Genomic DNA, 19,037 nt, shown 5'->3' on the forward strand with positions numbered 1-19,037 from the left:
CCTCTAGGCGAAGCTGTTACGCTTATAAAAAGCACACAAGATCTTTTTTCAGGGGAAAAGGCAATATGCTGCATTTATTGAGAATATAGCAGTTAGCATATGCTTTTCACACACACACCATGCACGCAGTCCCACCAGTCGATGTTCTAGTTACCAGTCCAGAGTTTGGATCAATGTAATGGCCAGCCAGATTGGTCGCAGAGTGGAGCCGGGCTCTGTTGCTCGCAATCCGAGGCTCCTGGAGTTGTTGGCAAGACGAACCCGAAGTCCCATGGCAAAGCACCCTGTCTTTTTAGTCCTTTTTCTTCATTGAAGTCTGTGGATTTTGCTGTGTCATTTTATGACCGGTTACTCCTCATTTGATGTTAACATTCCAAAACACCTCCAGGAGGGCCTTCCTGTCTGGTTTCAATTTAATCAATTATCTTGTGTTTTAAGGGTGCTAGTCTCCACCTCAGGGTCATCAATCTGCTATTCCTCAATCATGGATAGGTGTAGATGGTTCTCTGGCTTCGTTAAGTCTCTTCACTCCTCCTCCCTTGGCCATCTGGCTCTAACAATGGCCTTCACACCTTATCTTTTCCTGATACATACATTCCTCATTCACACAAACAGTTCTTCACAGAGACCTTCAAAGGTATACAAATAGCAGTGTTTTATGTTAAACAAGAAAGGCATTGTAAATTAAACATTATTAAATCTTGTAACTACATTGGGGCCTGGACCTTCAAAATTCCTCTAATCTAATTAACGTAGATACAGACAAAGTCCTGTCTTTTACTTACAAGGCATGAAAAAGAAGAAAATAGCTAATACTAATATCAACTATCCTATTCATTTATTCTAACAACTTAAACCTTACTGACAGGTTTCAGAGTAGCAGCCGTGTTAGTCTGTATTCGCAAAAAGAAAAGGAGTACTTGTGGCACCTTAGAGACTAATCAATTTATTTGAGCATAAGCTTTCGTGAGCTACGCTCACTTCATCGGATGCATACTGTGGAAAATACAGAAGACGTTTTTATACACACAAACCATGAAAAAATGGGTGATTATCACTACAAAAGGTTTTCTCTCCCCCCACCCCACTCTCCTGCTGGTAATAGCTTATGTAAAGTGATCACTCTCCTTACAATGTGTACGATAACCTGGATTTGTGCTGGAAATGGCCCACCTTGATTATCATACACATTGTAAGGAGAGTGATCACTTTACATAAGCTATTACCAGCAGGAGAGTGGGGTGGGGGAGAGTAAACCTGTTGTTGTGATGATCACCCATTTTTTTTCATGGTTTTTGTGTATAAAAACGTCTTCTGTATTTTCCACAGTATGCATCCTATGAAGTGAGCTGTAGCTCACGAAAGCTTATGCTCAGATAAATTGGTTAGTCTCTAAGGTGCCACAAGTACTCCTTTCCTTTCTTTAAACCTTACTATAAAACATGCAATACATATAACAAAACATAATCAATTATCCAGCACAGTAGCCATGGTACAACAAGCCCGGCACCGCTCTTGGCACTGCTCCTGGCACTGCTCCAGACAACAGGAAGGGCAGCCATTGCCTTTGATGTCATAGCCACTGCCCTGGCAGGCACCACAATGGCCCTTCTGGATCCCATGGGCCTACCACCAAGCCCAAGAGCTGGGGTCCAGATCCTTGTCCGTGGCTTCGGAGGCACGGGCCCCTCCATCATCAACATCTGTAGCCTGGGAACCTCCATGGGGACAAGAGATGGGCACGCAGGCCAGCACTGAGACTGCAGCGGGACCCGGCATCGGGGCCGGTACTGAGATGGGCCCGGGCCCGGAGACCAGCACTGCTCCTGGCACCACTCAGGGTGTTTCAGCATGGGAGATGCCTGCAAGCCAGAGGGGCAGGAAGACCTGGTGCCCCTGCAGGCATCTTCCCCTGATGAAGCGGTGGTGGGCACGTGTACCACGCTGCTGGCCATGGACAACAGAGCCCACCAGGAGTTGATCAGATGGGTGGCTCAAAATTTGGCCATGCAGATGGAGGAGGTGTCAGAGGAGACCAACTCCATAGTCAATATTTTGGTGCCTGAAGGTGCCTTGAGGGTGACTTTGCCACTCATTAAGACCATCCACAACACTACTAAAGCATTGTGGCAAACGCCCGTTTCTCTTTCCTCACTCGGCAATAGGGTGGAGAGGAAGTATTTTGTGCCTTTCAAAGGGTATGAGTACCTGTTCACTTACCCTCAGCCGGGCACTCTGGTGGTGGAGGTTGCCAACCAAAAGGAAAGGCAGGGAGGGACAACTAGAACTGACACTTAAATCCAAGGAGGTGATGAAGCTGGATCTCTTCGGTAGGAAGATATATTCTACCGGAGGGGCTCCAGCTTTGCATTGCCGATCAGCAGACAGTCCTTAGCTGCTATAGTTTTAATTCTTGCAAGATGTCTAAATTTAAAGAACTACTTCCAGCGGACTCCTGCTGGGCTAGGCTGCAGTCCTGGTTGATCAAGTCCAGGACCGGGGAAGGGTCCTCCTGTGGGCCTCAAGGAAGGCGGGGTTGTCATGAAGACCTCCTTGCAGGCTTCCTTACATTCGGCCAACTTGGCAACCCATACCATGGCAACAGCCATGGCCATGAGAAGAAGCTCATGGCTTCAGGTGTAAGGGCTCCCGCACGAGGTCCAGCAGACCATTCAGGATTTGTCTTTTGACTGTGTAGGGCTCTTTTTGGCACAAACAGACACTAAGCTCTACAGCCTAAAAGACTCAAGGGCAACTCTGAAGTCCCTGCGGCTTAACAACCAGCCCCCTAAAGAAAGCATTTCAAACCTCAGCCTGCACCTGAATTCTGCCCAGCTTCTCCTAGACAGGATTATAGCAGGAAGCAGGGCAGGAGTAACAGATAGAGACCACCTCAGTCCTTCTCTAACCAGAAAACTGGATTCTTGATAGCCATTACCTCTGCCAGGAGGGTGTGAGAGTTGCAAGTCCTGATTTCTGGGCCTCAGAAAAGCAGCCCCCAGCCTCCAAGCCAAATTCTTTAAGGTGCGCCCAGGGGTGACGCACCAGTTCAGATCTCGGATCGTTTCCCCCCCCCCCCTTTGTAAATCGTCTGTCCCATTTCTACCATGCCTGGGCACAAATCACCGCGGAGCAATGGGTCTTGAGCACGGTAGAATTGGGATATTCTCTCCAGTTCTGTTCCCTCCTGCCTTTCCACCCTCCTTCCCCATCCCTCTTCAGAGACCCTTCTCACGAGCAACTTCTTATGCAGGAGGTGCAAACGCTCCTACAACTTGGGGTGGTAGAGGATGTCCCTTTAGAATTCGGGGGGGGAGAGAGGGTTTCCTATGCCAGGTATCTCCTAATCTTGAAGGCCAAGGTCGGGCTCAGACCTGTTCTAGACCTGCGAAACCTCAACAAATTCATGCATAAGATAAAGTTCTGCATGGTCTCCCTGGCTTACATTATCCCCTCCCTGGATCCGGGGGACTGGTACGCTGCCCTCGACTTGAAGGACATGTATTTTCATGTGTACATAGTCCCGTCCTACAGACAGTTCCTTCGCTTTGTGGGTCAAGAACACCCACTATCAGTTTACGGTTCTTCCATTCAGCCCCTTGGGTGTTCACCAAGTGCATGTCAGTCGTGGCAGCCTTTCTGTGGAAACGACAGGTGCAAGTATTCCCATACCTTGACGACTAGCTAATCAAAGGCCTCTCCAGAGCCCAAGTGGAGGTCCATGTGAGCCTAGTTCAAATGACATTCCACAGGCTTGGCCTCATACTGAATGTAGCAAAGTTGACCCTAACCCTGACTAAGAGAACAGAATTCATTAGAGCTCTCCTGGTCTCTGGTCAAACCAGAGCATTCCTTCTGGAAACTCACTTTCTCACCATGGGCGCCATCATACAGGTCCTCAGGTGATACCCCACCACTATGGCACGAAATTGCCTGAAGCTGCTCGGCCATATGGCCGTTTATACATATGTAATACAGCACACCAGGCTGCGACTCCATCCTCTTCAGGCTTGGCTAGCCTCAGTGTACAGGCCTTATCGAGACTGCCTAGACAAATTGATCTCACTCACTCCCCCAGTTATCGAGTCCCTCAGGTGGTAGCTCGATCCGCAAGCAGTGTGTGCAGGACTGCCCTTCTCTGGGCCCCAACCCTCGCTGTCTCTAGTAACAAATGCATCGGTGATGGGTTGGTGGGTGCACTTAGGCAGACTCAGGATGCAGGGTCACTGGTCCGAGGCAGAACTTTGGCTGCACATCAACGTCAGGGAGCTAAGAGCAGTCTGCTTGCCAGATGTTCCAGGCCCTTCTGAAGGGCAGATGTGTATCAGAATTGACCGACAATACAACAGCGATGTTCTATATAAACAGACAGGGTGGTGCTCACTCCTCTCCCCTATGCTGGGAAGCCCTCAAACTGTGGGACTTCTGCATCGCTCATTCGATACATCTAGAGGCATTGTACCTTCCAGGTTCCCAGAATGAACTGGGTTCACAGTTCTCAGCAAGTCATTTCACAACCATGAGTGGTCCCTCCGTGATCAACATCCCCCAACGGTGGGGGTTTCCCCAAATGGATTTGTTTGTATCAAAGTACAACAGGAAGTGTCACCAGTTTTGCTCCTTCCTGAATTACACCCCGGACTTGCTCGCGGATGCCTTTCTCCTCCCTTGGAAGGACCATCTATTGTACGCTTTCCCGCCCTTCCCGCTTGTACACAAGGTCCTGCTGAAGGTCAGAAAGGAGGGCACATTAATTATCTTAATCGCACCAGCGTAGCCATGCCAGCACTGGTTCACCATGCTTCTAGGCCAGTCGGTGGACGCGCCAATAACCCTGCCCCGATCCTGGACTTGATCAACCAGGACCATGGCTGTTTCCAGCATCCCAACCTGCAGTCTCTCCATCTCATGTCATGGAAACTCCGTAGCTAAACCCCTCCGACCTCAGATGCTCAGACCCTGTTAGAGAGGTCCTCCTTGGCAGCAGGAAGCCATCCACTAGAGCCACGTATCTGGCCAGCTGGAAAAGATACTCCATTTGGGCATTACAAAAACACACTTCACCCTTACAGTCATCGATTCCTTTTATTCTGGACTATTTGCTGCATATAAAACAGCAAGGTCTGTCAGTATCATCAATAAGAGCGCACCTGGCAGCTATCTCAGCTTTCCATCCCGGTTTGGCTGGTCGCTCAATTTTCGCGAACCCCATGGTGGGCCACTTCTTCAAAGGATTAGATAGGCTGTACCCTCAAGTAAAACATCCTGTTCCCCCATGGGATCTCAACCTTATGCTTTCTAGACTGATGGGACCCCCTTTCTGGCCCTTAGCAAGATGCTCTCTCCTTTACCTTTCCTGGAAAGTAGTGTTCTTGGTAGCTATAACTTCCACCAGGAGGGTGTCTGAGCTTAAGGCCTTAACCTTGGCGCCCCATACATGGCCTTCTGTAAGGACAAGGTACAGTTGCAACCGCACCTGGCCTTTCTCCCAAAGGTAGTTTCGTATTTCCATGTAACCAGGACATTTTTCTTCTTTTGTTCTTTCCTCAGTTGTACGCTAGCAACAGGGAACAAATGCTCCATTCTCTGGATGTCAGATGAGCCTTAGCCTTCTACATTGAAAGAACTAAGCCATTTCAAAAATCAGCGTAACTATTCATTGCAATTGTGGAGCGAATGAAGGGACTTCCAGTCTTGCCCCAAAGGATCTCTTCTTAGATCACGTCCTGTATCTGGGCGTGTTATCACTTGGCAAAGATACCTGTCCCAGAGCTGATGGCACACTCCACAAGGGCACAGGCATCCTCAGTGATGTTCCTGGCACAAATTCCTATCCAAGACACATGCAAGGCAGTGACGTGGTCGTTGATCCACACCTTTTCATCACACTGTGCCATTACACAGCAAGCCAGAGATGATGCAGCTTTGGGCAGAGTGGTGCTTCAATCAGAGATTCCATGAACTCCGACCCCACTTCCTAGTTAAGGCTTGGCAGTCACCTACTTGGAATTGACATGAGCAAGCACTCAAAGAATTAAAAATGGTTACCTACCTCTCATAACCATTCTTCGAGATGTGTTGCTCGTGTCCATTCCAAGACCCACCCGCCTCCCCTCTGTCAGAGTATCCTCAAGAAGGAACTGAAGAGGTAGTGGGTCGGCAGGGACCTTTGTGAAGGCGCCACTCCAGGAGGATCCACAGCTGACCCGACAGGTACCGCCAGGGGAAAAAACTTCCCATGACTGTGCATGCGGTGCGCACACACCTACTTGGAATGGACATGAGCAACACATCTCGAAGAACAACAGTTACGAGAGGTAGGTAACCGTTTTTTCATATCTCTGGAAAATGGTGTTCTAAATGGCCTAAAGGGTACCCTAAAATAATTCCAGAACCACAGAGTAAATTGTCCCTTATCAAAAAATAAAAATAGTGTGTTTATACAATAATGTGCATTGTTTTCATGTCCTGGTTATTCTTAATATCACTCAATGGAATTTTAAAAAGATCAGAGTATGTAAAGGTAGTAGAGTAAAAAAAGCTATAGAAAAAATTCTTAGAGCAACTGTAAAACAGCCCTAAAAATAATTAAAGGTTTAAAAGAAAAGTTAGTAAAATAATAGGGTCTGACAGTGGGTTGCTTAAATCAAAAATGTCCTTAATAAACCAAGGTAATATATAAAAGTTACAAGGCCAACTAAATACATTAAAGCAGGAACTAAAATATAAGGTGCTCCATCCCTTCACTAAAGTTCAAAATAAATTTAGTTAAAAAAATTAACAATAATAAACATGCATATATTTCCTTGGCACAAAAAACAAACCCCAAAATAAAGTTAACAGGTTAATTAGTCATAATGACAGAGCTATAAAACACACTATAGCTAGAAAGGTAGTATATGGGGGAATGTTACATACATAGTCACAAAAATTAAGTCTTAAAAATTGTAGAGGTAGGAAAAATACTGGACCTCAACACCAATAGACAAATATTAAAGTGGTATAAAAGTAAAACACAAATACTAAAGAAAGTCTATGTTCTTAAAAATGTAGCTGTGGTAGTAATGATAACTCCTAACTAGTCATCTTACAGAGGATCTACAAGTTTATTTTTCACTCTCCCTACTGCTAATTTAAAAAAAGAATTACAAAACAATAATGCATGTCCATTCAGTAGAAGTTCTAAAAGGACTTAGTCTTTAAGAAACGAGGCCAGGTGCCTCAAATAGTGGTTCAGTGCTTGCACAAATGGTGCGAGGTGCCTACCTTAAATTGATGCATGGAGGTGCATGTGAAGGTGGGTTTGCCAATGCAATACCCTTGGAGCCATACAACCAACCTGTGGCATAAATCATAACGATACCAGGACCCTCACAAAGGGCCCATCTTATGTGCCTAAAATGAACATGAGAGCTGCACTACATATGTGAAAAATAGAATGTTCTTTGTGGGTACAAAAAACAAAATGCAATTATGAAGGGAAAAATATGTACAGTTAACCAATCCTATTGGTGTTTTACCCCTTAACTTGTCCAATCACAGTTTTAAATTAAAGTAATACCCTTATCTAAATTTGTTAATCCAACAGGAATCAAAAGTCAGCCAAATTTTGGTAATGAAGCTACTCAGTTGCTCCTTAATTTTAGTGTCCATTGCTAAAATGAACGTACATCTAAAATGTCTTATTCAGCAAGCCCTGGCTCATTTAGCGCACATGCATTTAAAAAAAAAATCGTGTAAATGAATAAAATGAAATATTACAATCAGTTGGTAAAACAAATAAACAGTCTTAAAAAAAAGAATCTGTTGATCCAAGTTTTAGGGTATTGTTGCTTGTACAATTAATACGCATTGTAATAATGCTTATGTGCTTTAAATCAAAATATATGTATAAAAATTGGCAAACAAAGAAACCCCTAACAAATATTAAATCATCTAACCCTATTGCACAGTTCTGCGTAAAGTAACACCCTTGTCAAAAGGCCAAAAGCCTCAAGATGAGAATTGTAACAAAAAAAGTATAATGAACTGTAATAAATGTATATTAAATTGTGTAAAAGTAAATATCTATTTAATAGTGTTATTAAAATGTAAAAGGAATTTTTCTGCTTTCTCTGGGTCTTATTCATATATTCAATGGGCAGAAGGGACCATTGTGATCAACTATTCTAACCTCCTGTATAACACAGGCCATAGCACTACCCCCAAATAATTCCTAGAGCAGATCTTTTAGAAAAACATCCAATCTTGATTTAAAAATTGTCCATGATGGACACCGCAGTCCTGGCAAATTATCCAGTGATTAATTACCCTCACTTTACAAATTTACACCTTATTTCCAGTCTTGTTGGCACAGCTTTCAAAACTGTTTAAACAACTTAAAGCGTAAAAAATCTGGGTAGGGGGCTGTGTCTTATCTACAGTGAATTTTTGTATAATTCTGTGTAAATAACAGGGCAAAGCAAACCAGACAAATATGTGATATACTAGCCAGCTGTAAATCTCCCTAGTAAAACAGACTAGTGAGAAGGAATAAATAATGCAACAGGACTAGCCAACCAGCAACTCCCAAGGCCACAAAAAACAAATGAGTAAAAATGAAAATTGTTGTTTAAACAAACAAGCAAAACCCCCAATAAAACACCAAACCAATCAATAAAACAGCAGCGGCTAAAGAAAGAGGAAAGGCACCAATTAAAGTTTTAGCAAAATACATAAAAAATTAGTTTATTTTTTAAAAAATAAAATGTTTATAAATAAGGTAGTATTGATAATTTGCACCTGCATAATGTTACAAAACAAGGTATAAAGAATGTTTGTTTGACAAAGGGAGGTGGAGGATCCACACCAGATTGGATCAGCATACATGGAATAAGAAAAACATGCTACCTGCCCCCCAAGACTGGGCAATCCTTACACTATCCTGCTCTATCCACGTCACTTGTGCTTTGTTTAATAAGGTGGTAATAGATTCTCCTAAAAGTGTCTTATTAAAGCTTCAAACTAGTTAAGCTTAGTAGTTGGTGTGGACTGTGCTTTCGCCGAATAACGTGCCGGGTTTGCCTTGTCTGGTAGCAGTTCCTGCTGCTGAGAGCTAACTGGAATGGCATTGCCTCTTACAGAAACCTGGCAAAGACCCTGGAGCACCAGATTGTAAATACGGAGAGACTGTTTACTGTCACACATCTCCATTCCTGGGATCACTGCACCCTGGCCAGTTACTGCAGGTGAGAGGATCTGCATTAATTTTGATGGAATAGATGGGCCCAGAGAGTTAAGTGTTAACCTGAGCCTGCTATTTTACAACACTAAACAGTAAAATGTGCTTTGGGTTTTTGAATACAGAGACCTTAGTGTTGTGGAAGCATAACCTTGTATTGAAGATACAGAAAAAAGAAAAAACAGTTAAAGCATTTTAAAATATAAAGCATTAAGTAAGGCTTTTATTTTACCAATACGTTTTATTTCCTTTCCCTTTAGCTGTAGAGAGTTTTTAAAAGGAAAACCCCTTGTTTAGCAGTTTTTAGATGGTATTAAAGGTGGTAATAGCTGTCCTTTTTGGGGAAAAAAGAAATTAGTTGACCTGGTTTGGAACTGTTGTTGCTGCCATTGATAGAGTTTGATTTTGCTTTCTGTGAAGACAACACACACACACGAGAGGAAAGAGAAAATCATAGAAAATATAGCTTCTGTCTTTGGTGCTGACATCAGTTTGAAGCCTTGCTGCTGGAAAAACATGGCCACAGCACAAGGTCTTGTTAGCCACTTTGAGATCTTGCAAACTGGTACCAACTTTGGGCTATTTAACTGCCTCACTGGTCACAGACTTTCAATTTATAACAATATTGAACAAGATGCAGTCCCAGCTGGCTAAGCCAGGCTCTTATTAAATAGAAGGTGAAAGAGAGAAAATTGAGATGGAAAGGACACATGAGGGAGGTGATGACACCTGGAACCCAAGTCTCTCCTAGGTGTTGTTCAGGATTTAGCCTAATCTGGTGGAGATTGTGACGTCATTGATTCCCTCCCTCTCATTGGCCATGTCTGGTTAGGATGCTTTTCAGGATCACTGTCCTCCTGGGGTCACAGGAGATGCTGGTGGTGGCAGCCATAATGGTAGAGTGTATAATCTGAAAAAGCAAAGACAGATGAATGGATGGGAATAGTGATCCAGCACATGAGCAGTGATGGCAGGAGTATAATGGGCTATGACTTAATAGTTAAGGGTTTGTTGGGTTCAACTCACATTCCCCCCCATCTTCTCCTCCTAGTCACCAAAATCTGTCCTTTCATGACAACCCTGTTGCTAAAACCCTTATTCAAGCCTTGGTCTACACTTGATTACTTAAACCTTCTCCTCTAGTTGGCAGCTGGTATCAAGCAGAGTGCCCCAGGGTCGTCCTGGGGCCAGTTTTGTTCAATATCTTCCTTAATGATCTGGAAGATGGCGTGGCTTGAACCCTAAGCAAGTTTGCAGATGACACTAAACTGGGAGGAGTGGTAGATATGCTGGAGGGTAGGGATAGGCTACAGAGGGACCTAGACAAATTCAAGGATTGGGCCAAAAGAAATTTTGATGAGGTTCAGCAAGGACAAGTGCAGAGTCCTGCACTTAGAATGGAAGAATCCCATGCACTGCTACAGACTAGAGACCGAGCAGCTAGGCAGCAGTTCTGCAGAAAAGGACCTAGGGGTTACAGTGGACGAGAAGCTGGATATGAGTCAACAGTGTGCCATTGTTGCCAAGAAAGCTAACGGCATTTTGGGCTGTATAAGTAGGGACATTGCCAGCAGATTGAGGGACGTGATCGTTCCCCTCTGTTTGGCATTGGTGAGGCCTCATCTGGAGTACTGTGTCCAGTTTTGGGCCCCACGCTGCAAGAAGGATGTGGAAAAATTGGAAAGAGTCCAGCGGAGGGCAACAAAAATGATTAGGGGGCTGGAGCACATGACTTATGAGGAGAGGCTGAGGGAACTGGGATTATTCAGTCTGCAGAAGAGAAGAATGAGGGGAGATTTGATAGCTGCTTTCAACTACCTGAAAGGGGGTTCCAAAGAGGATGGCTCTAGACTGTTCTCAATAGTAGCAGATGACAGAACAAGGAGTAATGGTCTCTAGTTGCAGTGGGGGAGGTTTAGGTTGGATATTAGGAAAAACCTTTTCACTAGGAGGGTGGTGAAACACTGGAATGCGTTACCTAGGGAGATGGTGGAATTTCCTTCCTTAGAGGTTTTTAAGGTCAGGCTTGACAAAGCCCTGGCTGGGATGATTTAGTTGGGGATTGGTCCTGCTTTGAGCAGGGGGTTGGACTAGATGGCCTCCTGAGGTCCCTTCCAACCCTGATATTCTATTCTCTGATTCTCTCTGGCCCCCCTATCTCTTCAGTCTGCCCTAGACCTATGTTGGTAGCTGTAAAGTGCTATCACTGTGTTTCGTAAGGATGCCTCTGCTAAAGTTACTTCCCTCTCCTGTTGCTCTGCTACTGCATTCAAGTGCCTCATGTTCAAGACTCTGCTTCTCTTTCTGACCACAGTGTTCTGTCCCTTCTTAGTGCTAACTGCTCTCTTCCCCCGCTTCCCGGCTTTGCACCTTTATTTATATTGTCTTGGTGGAATACTCTCGCTTCTGTCCGCCAGGTATGCTTTCTGTCCTCTTTCAAATCTTACCTTAAAGCCCAGTTTGAGGTATCCTTCATGCTTTGTTTTCCACACCTTCCCTTGCCTTAACTATTGTCCCATGTCTTGTCTCACTTCAGTTAGATAGTCTCTGGGGCAAGAAATGCATCCAGCTCTGTAAACGTGCGTGTTGTGATGTGAATGAATATTTATGGTTTCATGATGACTGTGTCATGCTGGGTTTCTTTCAGAGTTCTTGTTGGTGTTGCAATATCTTCAGTGATCAGTGTCTATCTTTCAAATTTTGGTTTGTTTCTCTTGTCAGGCATTTGAAAACAATCTCTTCCGGGCTCCTATTTATCTGCACAAAATGCCAGAAACGGATTTCCTAATTATCCGGACACGACAAGGCTGTTACATTCGGGAGCTGGTTGATATCTTTGTAGTTGGACAGGAGTGCCCCCTCTTTGAAGTTCCTGGTCCCAACTCCAAACGGGCCAATACCCACATCAGAGACTTTCTACAGGTATGTGATAGGCACAGTATGGGGACGATTCCACTAAGAGAATGCTAGAGAGAGTGTATGAGGTAGATCCAGGCCTGTAAGGTCTGTCCTGAGCTGAGGTGCCTGTTGCCCCTGCTAGGGTCTTGTCTTTGTTTCAGAGGTAAGAACAATATGGTATAAAACACACTTTGGTTAAATAATTTTAATTTACCGATTACCTATACGAGTTTCTCATGATTCTTTGTATCTTGGATAAAGTACAGACTATAGACTTATTATAAACTTTTAAGTTTTTTCATAGCCAAAATAGAATTTGAAAGCAAATAAGTTACAGAAAGCAAAGTCAATATGGTTATTTGATAGTGTTCACATAATTTAAAAGAATTAATTTACATGTAAATTCATTCAACAGGATTATTAAAAAAGTAATAAACCAAATCAATGAATCCAAATCTAATCATAACCTTATTACGTAGGTAACTAATTCTAGTTCTGTGCTATTTTGGACAAGGGATTTTGATACCAAGACAGAACTGTGAAGGACTCCTCGTTGTAAATGCATAGCTTTATTGATTTGACAAATAAGTTTATGTTCCAGTTAAATTACGGGTCTGTCGGTAACTGTTCAACCCAACATCTGTAAAGTTAAATGTTTTCAATTTAAACAATCACTTAATTACTAAAAATAGGAATTTAATTCAAAATCTCTAAGCAATGTTTTTCCAAGTGGATCTCACTGTCCTACCAACTACACAATTGACCACCACCTCCTGTAACTAGAGCACATTCCACCCGCTCAGGCAATTGAGGTGGAGAGTTTCTCAATAATGTCCCGATTGCTGACTTTTGTAAACCAGCCACGTGGGCATCAGTGGACGTTTTTAGCCATTGCTACGCCATTGCTCAGGTTGCCCCAAAGATACTCTGCTAGGACGCACTGTTCTATCATTTGCAGTAAATACCACTCCAAAGCCCCAGCCTTCCAAGTAGGGGCACTGCTTTCTAGGCACCTACAGTGGAGCACCCATCGGGACATCACTTGAAGAAGAAGAGAGGCCTCACCAGTGCTGAGTATTACAGAACAGTTACTTCCTGTGTCTTGCATTCAACAATCCTGTTCTGTCCCAGAATGACATTTGCCTCTTTCACAACTGTTTCTGCATCACACTGTTGATTCATTCGATTTGTGATCCACTGTAACCCCTAGATCCTTTTCTGCAGTACTACTGCCTACCCAGTTATTCCCCATTTTGTATTTGTGCATTTGATTTTTTCGTTGCAAAGTAGAACGCTTTGCACTTGTCTGACTGAATTTTGTCTTATTGATTTCAGACTTATTCATCAAGCCTGATGATATCTTATGCATCCCAGTTTGTGTAAGACATGTGAGGCTATACCAATTTACAAATATTTTGCCAACAGATCTGCATTTAGGGTGATAGTTGTTTAGGACACCTGTTAATTCAGGCTCTAGCCAACAACCCACTTCTCCAAGTGGCTTTCCATGAGGCTCTTTCAGTCTACCTTTTGGCCAGTTTTACATGGCTCTGTTATTTTGAGTTGCACTTTCTCCTTCAGCATTCTTATCTGTTTACAGAAATGTCCATTTTGAAGTTCATAATAAAATTAGGATAGTCTTCACATAAGGTCTCTTCACATTCTTTGATGCTGTACTCTTTTAGTAACTCACTTTGTCTTATTTGCCTGGTTCAACAGCAATAAGCTGTAACAGTTAATGAAGTGAGATAAAACAGCTGTCTGTATCTTATCACTACCTGGTTGTTCCGATCACTTCACTGATAAAGTTGGTAAGATCACTTCATATCTTAATTTGACTCTGTGAAACTGCCAATCCATCAATTAGGCCTCTTTGTCACTTGGCCCTTATAAAATTTTGGTTGGATTCACTTTAGGTTTTTATTTCACATTAGTCTCTCGGTGTACAAGTTGACCATGTCACTTTTAGTATAAAACAGATACCTCTGTTATTTTTATAGATTACATTTCTATTTAAAATAGACAGCATGATTCAAAATACTTCTAATACTTGCGAGTTTCCCTTGGCAACAAAAATTTCTTAAATTGCAGGAGTGTGTTGCATAATGTTTTAGATAGCTTTTAATTTTGTATATAACTAACACCTTTTTGGTCTCTTTTGCCAGCTAATAAAATTATACGCTAAACACAATATCAAACACAATCTACTAATATCCATATTTATATGAACTACTTAGTATACTAATAGAAAGAAATAAAAAGAAAAGATAAACATGTTACTTCATCACAATGCAGCAGTTTGTAGTTAAATTATCTAGCCTGCTATTGTTGTTATCGAATCTAAAATTCCTCTCTGAAACACAGAAATAACTTCTGCTGTTCGACATGACAGGAGTACAGAGGCCTAGTATATCACCTCTGTGAGGTGATGGGGTATTATTATTCCCATTTTATAGATGGGGCACCAAGAAGAAAATAAAAAGTTTCCACCAATTTTGGGTGCCCAATTTGAGATGATTAAGACTAGATTTTTCATAGAACTTAATATTATATATCCCTTTATATGTTCAAAGCACAGGTTTGGCTACTTCAGTGCCAGTTGTGAGGGCAGAGCACTTCTGCAAATCAAGCCCCAGATGTTTCAAGTTGGGCACCTAGAAAATGAGAGAAACACGATTAATGACCACTGATGAAAAGTTTTGGTTTAAGTGGCGTGCCTAGCATCTCATAGGAACTCTGTGGCAGAAGCAGGGATAGAATCCAGTTCTCTAGGACAGCATGCAGATGCCTTAAGCAGGAGACTTATTTTCTCCCCCTGTGATTCCCCTGCCTCATTTACTACACACCTTCCAACTTCTGCAACAGATGAGGTAGGGATCCTATAGACAACAGCCTCCTTCACCACCACATAATCCTGATTGATTCTCAGAGCACCATTCATTCTGTGCACTGAATGAAGCAGTGGAGCCATGGATATAATGGTATGTGATCATGTAGTTAAAGACTGTCATAATGCATATACGCAAGGGGGCCAAATTAAGGTAGTACAGGCAGCCTTAATTCTGGCACTTCTGAGCTTTTGTATATTTGACTTTGCAATCTTTGAAGTTCTTTTAACACATTTTTTATGTGTAATTTTCTAGGTTTTAAAAAAGCAAACTGAAAAAATTCCATCATATGGAATCTTTTGATTTCGACATGGTTAATCAACAGGTTTGAAACCTTTTGGTCCAAAGAACAGACTGTTGCCATTTGAGCTTATAGAATAACTGATTGATTGCAGTAGGAGGTTGTGTGTGGTCCAGCCACTAGAGGCAGATGAGACACATACTTTGCCGGTAGGTTTCAGAGATATTTGCTGACAGCAGAGGAATGATGAAACTCAGGAATCTTGGTTCCATTCCTAGTTCTGAAAGGGCGGGAGTTCTCACAGACACTTCTTGCTCTTTCCCCTCCAGCCAGTTTCCTTGAGTCTCCCCCTCTTGGCTTTCTATTAGAGTTTGTCTTTATCCTCTTCCCTCTTTCTCTCCCTGCCCTTTTGAGGATCCTTGTTCCAGTTTCCTTGTCCAACCATTCCCAGTTTTTCTCCCTTCCCTCTGCAGGCTCTTCATCCAAATCTTTCTTTTGTATCCCCTTCTGGGGCTTCTCTGCATTTCAGCCAGGTTGCTAAGTGCCAACAGGGGGAATATTGAGAGCAGAAAGGTCTCTGAGCTCTGTTTCTGTGGCAAGTGCCACAGAAGTTGGGAAGAGCAGGTGCAGGGAAGGTCCTGCTGGAGCATGCTGAATGCAGCCCAAATCTTTGAGAATTTAGCTGCCAAATTAGCAAGTCTGTATGGAGCATGCATGAACTGAGATTTTTCAAAGGCTTGTAACATTTTTTCCCCAAATTTGCATGTTTAGTCACAGGACCAGCTAAAGGCATATTCCTCACACCATGGTGATCTCCTCCTGTCAAAAATCAAGTCCCTGTTCCAAAGTATAGAAACTCTAGAGATCCTAATGAAAGTCATAAGAATTTTTTTCTTTAACTTGGGCAAATCGGATTTTTCATTAATCTTGTTCTTGGAAATGGCTGAACCATTTTGCTTGATATTTTCCAAAAAAAATTCAGCTTTAGGCAGACACCTGGCATGGAAAATTTAAGCCTAAATGGTTAGTTTGGTAAAGTTATAAGCAACGGAAAGTGGCTCTTCTGATGGGAAATGTTGGTCGTTCTTAAGTATAGGCAGCACTGTTAGCCCTGCCTATAATAAATTCCATATTCAATGAGTGTTCAGCACACAAAGCATACAGCAATTTTCTTGGCTTGCTTTCTAGGTCTTCATTTATCGCTTGTTCTGGAAGAGCAGAGACCGGCCGCGGAGAATTCGCATGGAGGATATCAAGAAGGCATTTCCTTCACACTCAGAGAGCAGCATTCGAAAGCGGCTAAAGCTATGTGCTGACTTTAAACGCACAGGTAATCCAGAGCCTTCCATGTAGCTCAATCACTCAAAAAGGTCACCTTTTTAGTCTGCCGTCCTCTTACCACCTTCAAGAAATAGCTGAACGCTAACCTCTTCCCAAAAGGCCACATCCACCTCTTGTTTATGTTCTCTAGCTTGTTTGAATGTGAACAAGTGATGTTCAGCCTGAGACCTCAACGTATTATTTAAAAAAGGTCAAGGGGCCACAGTAGTGCTTCAGCTATTTCTCTAGGCTCAGCAGAGCCAGTTCAGCTCCAAACTTGTGCCTTTGCCTTCCACAGCTTGGCAGGAAAAGGGGCAAGGGAGCAACTACTTACTCTCCTCCTGCCACTGCAATGCAGCAAGAGGCCTACAGGGTAGCTGCTGAGAAGGGACAGCAACTGCTCTGATGCAAACCATGTGTACTCTGCAGTTGAGGAGGTGGCACTTCTTACCTCGTCCTTGTAGTGATGAGTCTGATTTGAATGTATTGGTTTAAAATCCTAAAGGCCTGGTTCAGCAAACACCTTTTCAATTCACAAATACAAATTTTCTTCTTAAAACAGTTGATCTCGAGGGCCAAAAGTGGCCACTGCTGTTGTAAACCCTTTGGAGTAGGGATTTGTCAGGCTGGCACTGAACTTTCTATACTAACTTGCACACAACCCCCTCATTTTCCTGCTGGCACTGAGAGAAATTTTTACTGAGTGTGGAGATGCACATTGTGTCTTACAGACAAAGGCAAACTGAATTCTTGCCCCTGCCCTAAGAGTTTGACAATCTGATTCAAGCAAATACCATATACAGAATGACAGAAACACAAAGAGGCAAGAAGGAAGTAGTGTAGAGCTGTATATTGGATGGCTGAAGAAAAGTGGATTTATAGGGATGTTGGGGAATGAGAAGAGGGATAAATGCCGTTGGGACCAGGGTGGATTTGATTTAAATCATTATTTAAATCACTAGTCAGGAAGACTCTCTATTTAATCATGGATTTCTACATAAAAGTGCATTCTTGTTGGTTGTTATAAACTTAATACATATTCCTTACAACTCAGAGATAGAGATGTAGGTTTCATTTTTAGAAGGTACATACTGTACATTTTTAAAGTGATTTATTTTTGAAAACTTTTCAGATTAGTTTTACAGCTATATCAGAAAATGAATGATTGGTTATTTCATTTACCAAAGGTAATGGAAGCAGATATTTATGAAGTCATTGGGAGGTGAACTATCTCCAATTCAATAAGTAATCGTTAATATTTGGAGGATTTTCTTGCAATGCTGTATTAGGAGGAGAACATCACCAGAGAGACATGAATTTTTGAACTTAGTTAAACATTCAAGTATTTTAAAATCAGGTTTGTTTTTGTTAAAATAGTTTTTAACTAAAATAGTTAAATGAAATATTTAAAAAAAAAAAAATCACTTATGTCAGCCAGGTCAACATGAGAAACTTAAAATATTGGCTTCTGCAGCTAACTCTGTCGTCTTCACCTTTATTTTCCTGTTCGTAATCTGGAAAAGAAAACCAAGCTTTCCTGATTTTTCAGGTCCCAAACGATTTCTCAATATGGAATTAATTAGTCCAAAGGAAGAAAATATTCTTTCTACGCCGGCAGAAGAAGCTACTGCTGTTAAAAGTGAGATTATCACTTCAACAGCCTCTGAATCCAAGCTCTTAAGTGACTTCCACCAGTTCACTGCTGTGACTTCCTTTAAAACATCATCAGCAAACATATATTCACCCTTAGCTCTGAAGTTTATTATAGTTGGCATTATGGAGGGATGATTGCTGGATGTCCGTGTCATAGCCAACTCTTCTTCAGCAGTTAAGGTTTTGAGAACATCTGCTCTGTTGGGTGGACTGTATCCTGGTCTTAATGACTGAACCATGTTAATGAAGTGTGGGTTCTCAGTCATTCAGAAAGGAGAGTTTGTTGCATAAACAAACTGGGCAATTTTTTCATCAATTACCTCTTTTTGTAGTCTGCTGGTTCTTATCACAAACTTATCTATGGTTGTTTCTGGATGATGGAGTTTTTTTTTTCTTTTTGCTGCAGGTGATATACTGTGGCTATGTGACACACATGATGTGACTGAAACACTATCATTGGCAGATAACTCTGAAACTATAGAAAATGATGGTGATCTTGAAGGTGGATAGTCTTCTGAATCCTGTATGCTGAGGATGGATTCTCCTAAAGAAAATAAGTCAATGCAGTTATTTAATTATTATTGCCATACTGCTCATTGAGTATTCCTCATTGCATTCACTGAAACTCAGTACTACTTTAAAGGTGAAATTGTAAAAGGAAGATCTACCTATTTCAGCTGATTATTTTTTTATCACAACTTCATCTAAAATGATAGTACCATAGAGTAACAACTATATTTTTTGCTCAAACATGAGAATTCAAGAATAGTCCAGAAGGAGGACAGGCAGTCCTTAAGAAAGAAGTATGAAATAAAAA

The 19,037-nt window shown here is 42.3% G+C and overlaps 1 protein-coding gene across 11 annotated transcripts in view; it reads left to right on the forward strand.

Moving 5' to 3' along the window:
* The window catches only part of TAF1 (TATA-box binding protein associated factor 1), a 140,010-nt gene that overhangs the window by 38,836 nt on the left and 82,137 nt on the right, over window positions 1–19,037 (forward strand). For all 11 annotated transcript variants that reach the window (XR_012160665.1, XR_012160666.1, XM_073358674.1 and 8 more), the window contains 3 exons: window positions 9,123–9,227; window positions 11,942–12,142; window positions 16,436–16,577. Coding sequence is in view for 9 of the 11 variants with exons in the window: in XM_073358674.1 (XP_073214775.1) it covers window positions 9,123–9,227; window positions 11,942–12,142; window positions 16,436–16,577 (448 nt within the window). In the remaining 2 variants the exon portion in view is untranslated. The remainder of the gene's footprint in view (window positions 1–9,122; window positions 9,228–11,941; window positions 12,143–16,435; window positions 16,578–19,037) is intronic.

Source organism: Lepidochelys kempii, chromosome 9 (assembly GCF_965140265.1).
Source record: "Lepidochelys kempii isolate rLepKem1 chromosome 9, rLepKem1.hap2, whole genome shotgun sequence".
Taxonomy (NCBI): domain Eukaryota; kingdom Metazoa; phylum Chordata; order Testudines; family Cheloniidae; genus Lepidochelys; species Lepidochelys kempii.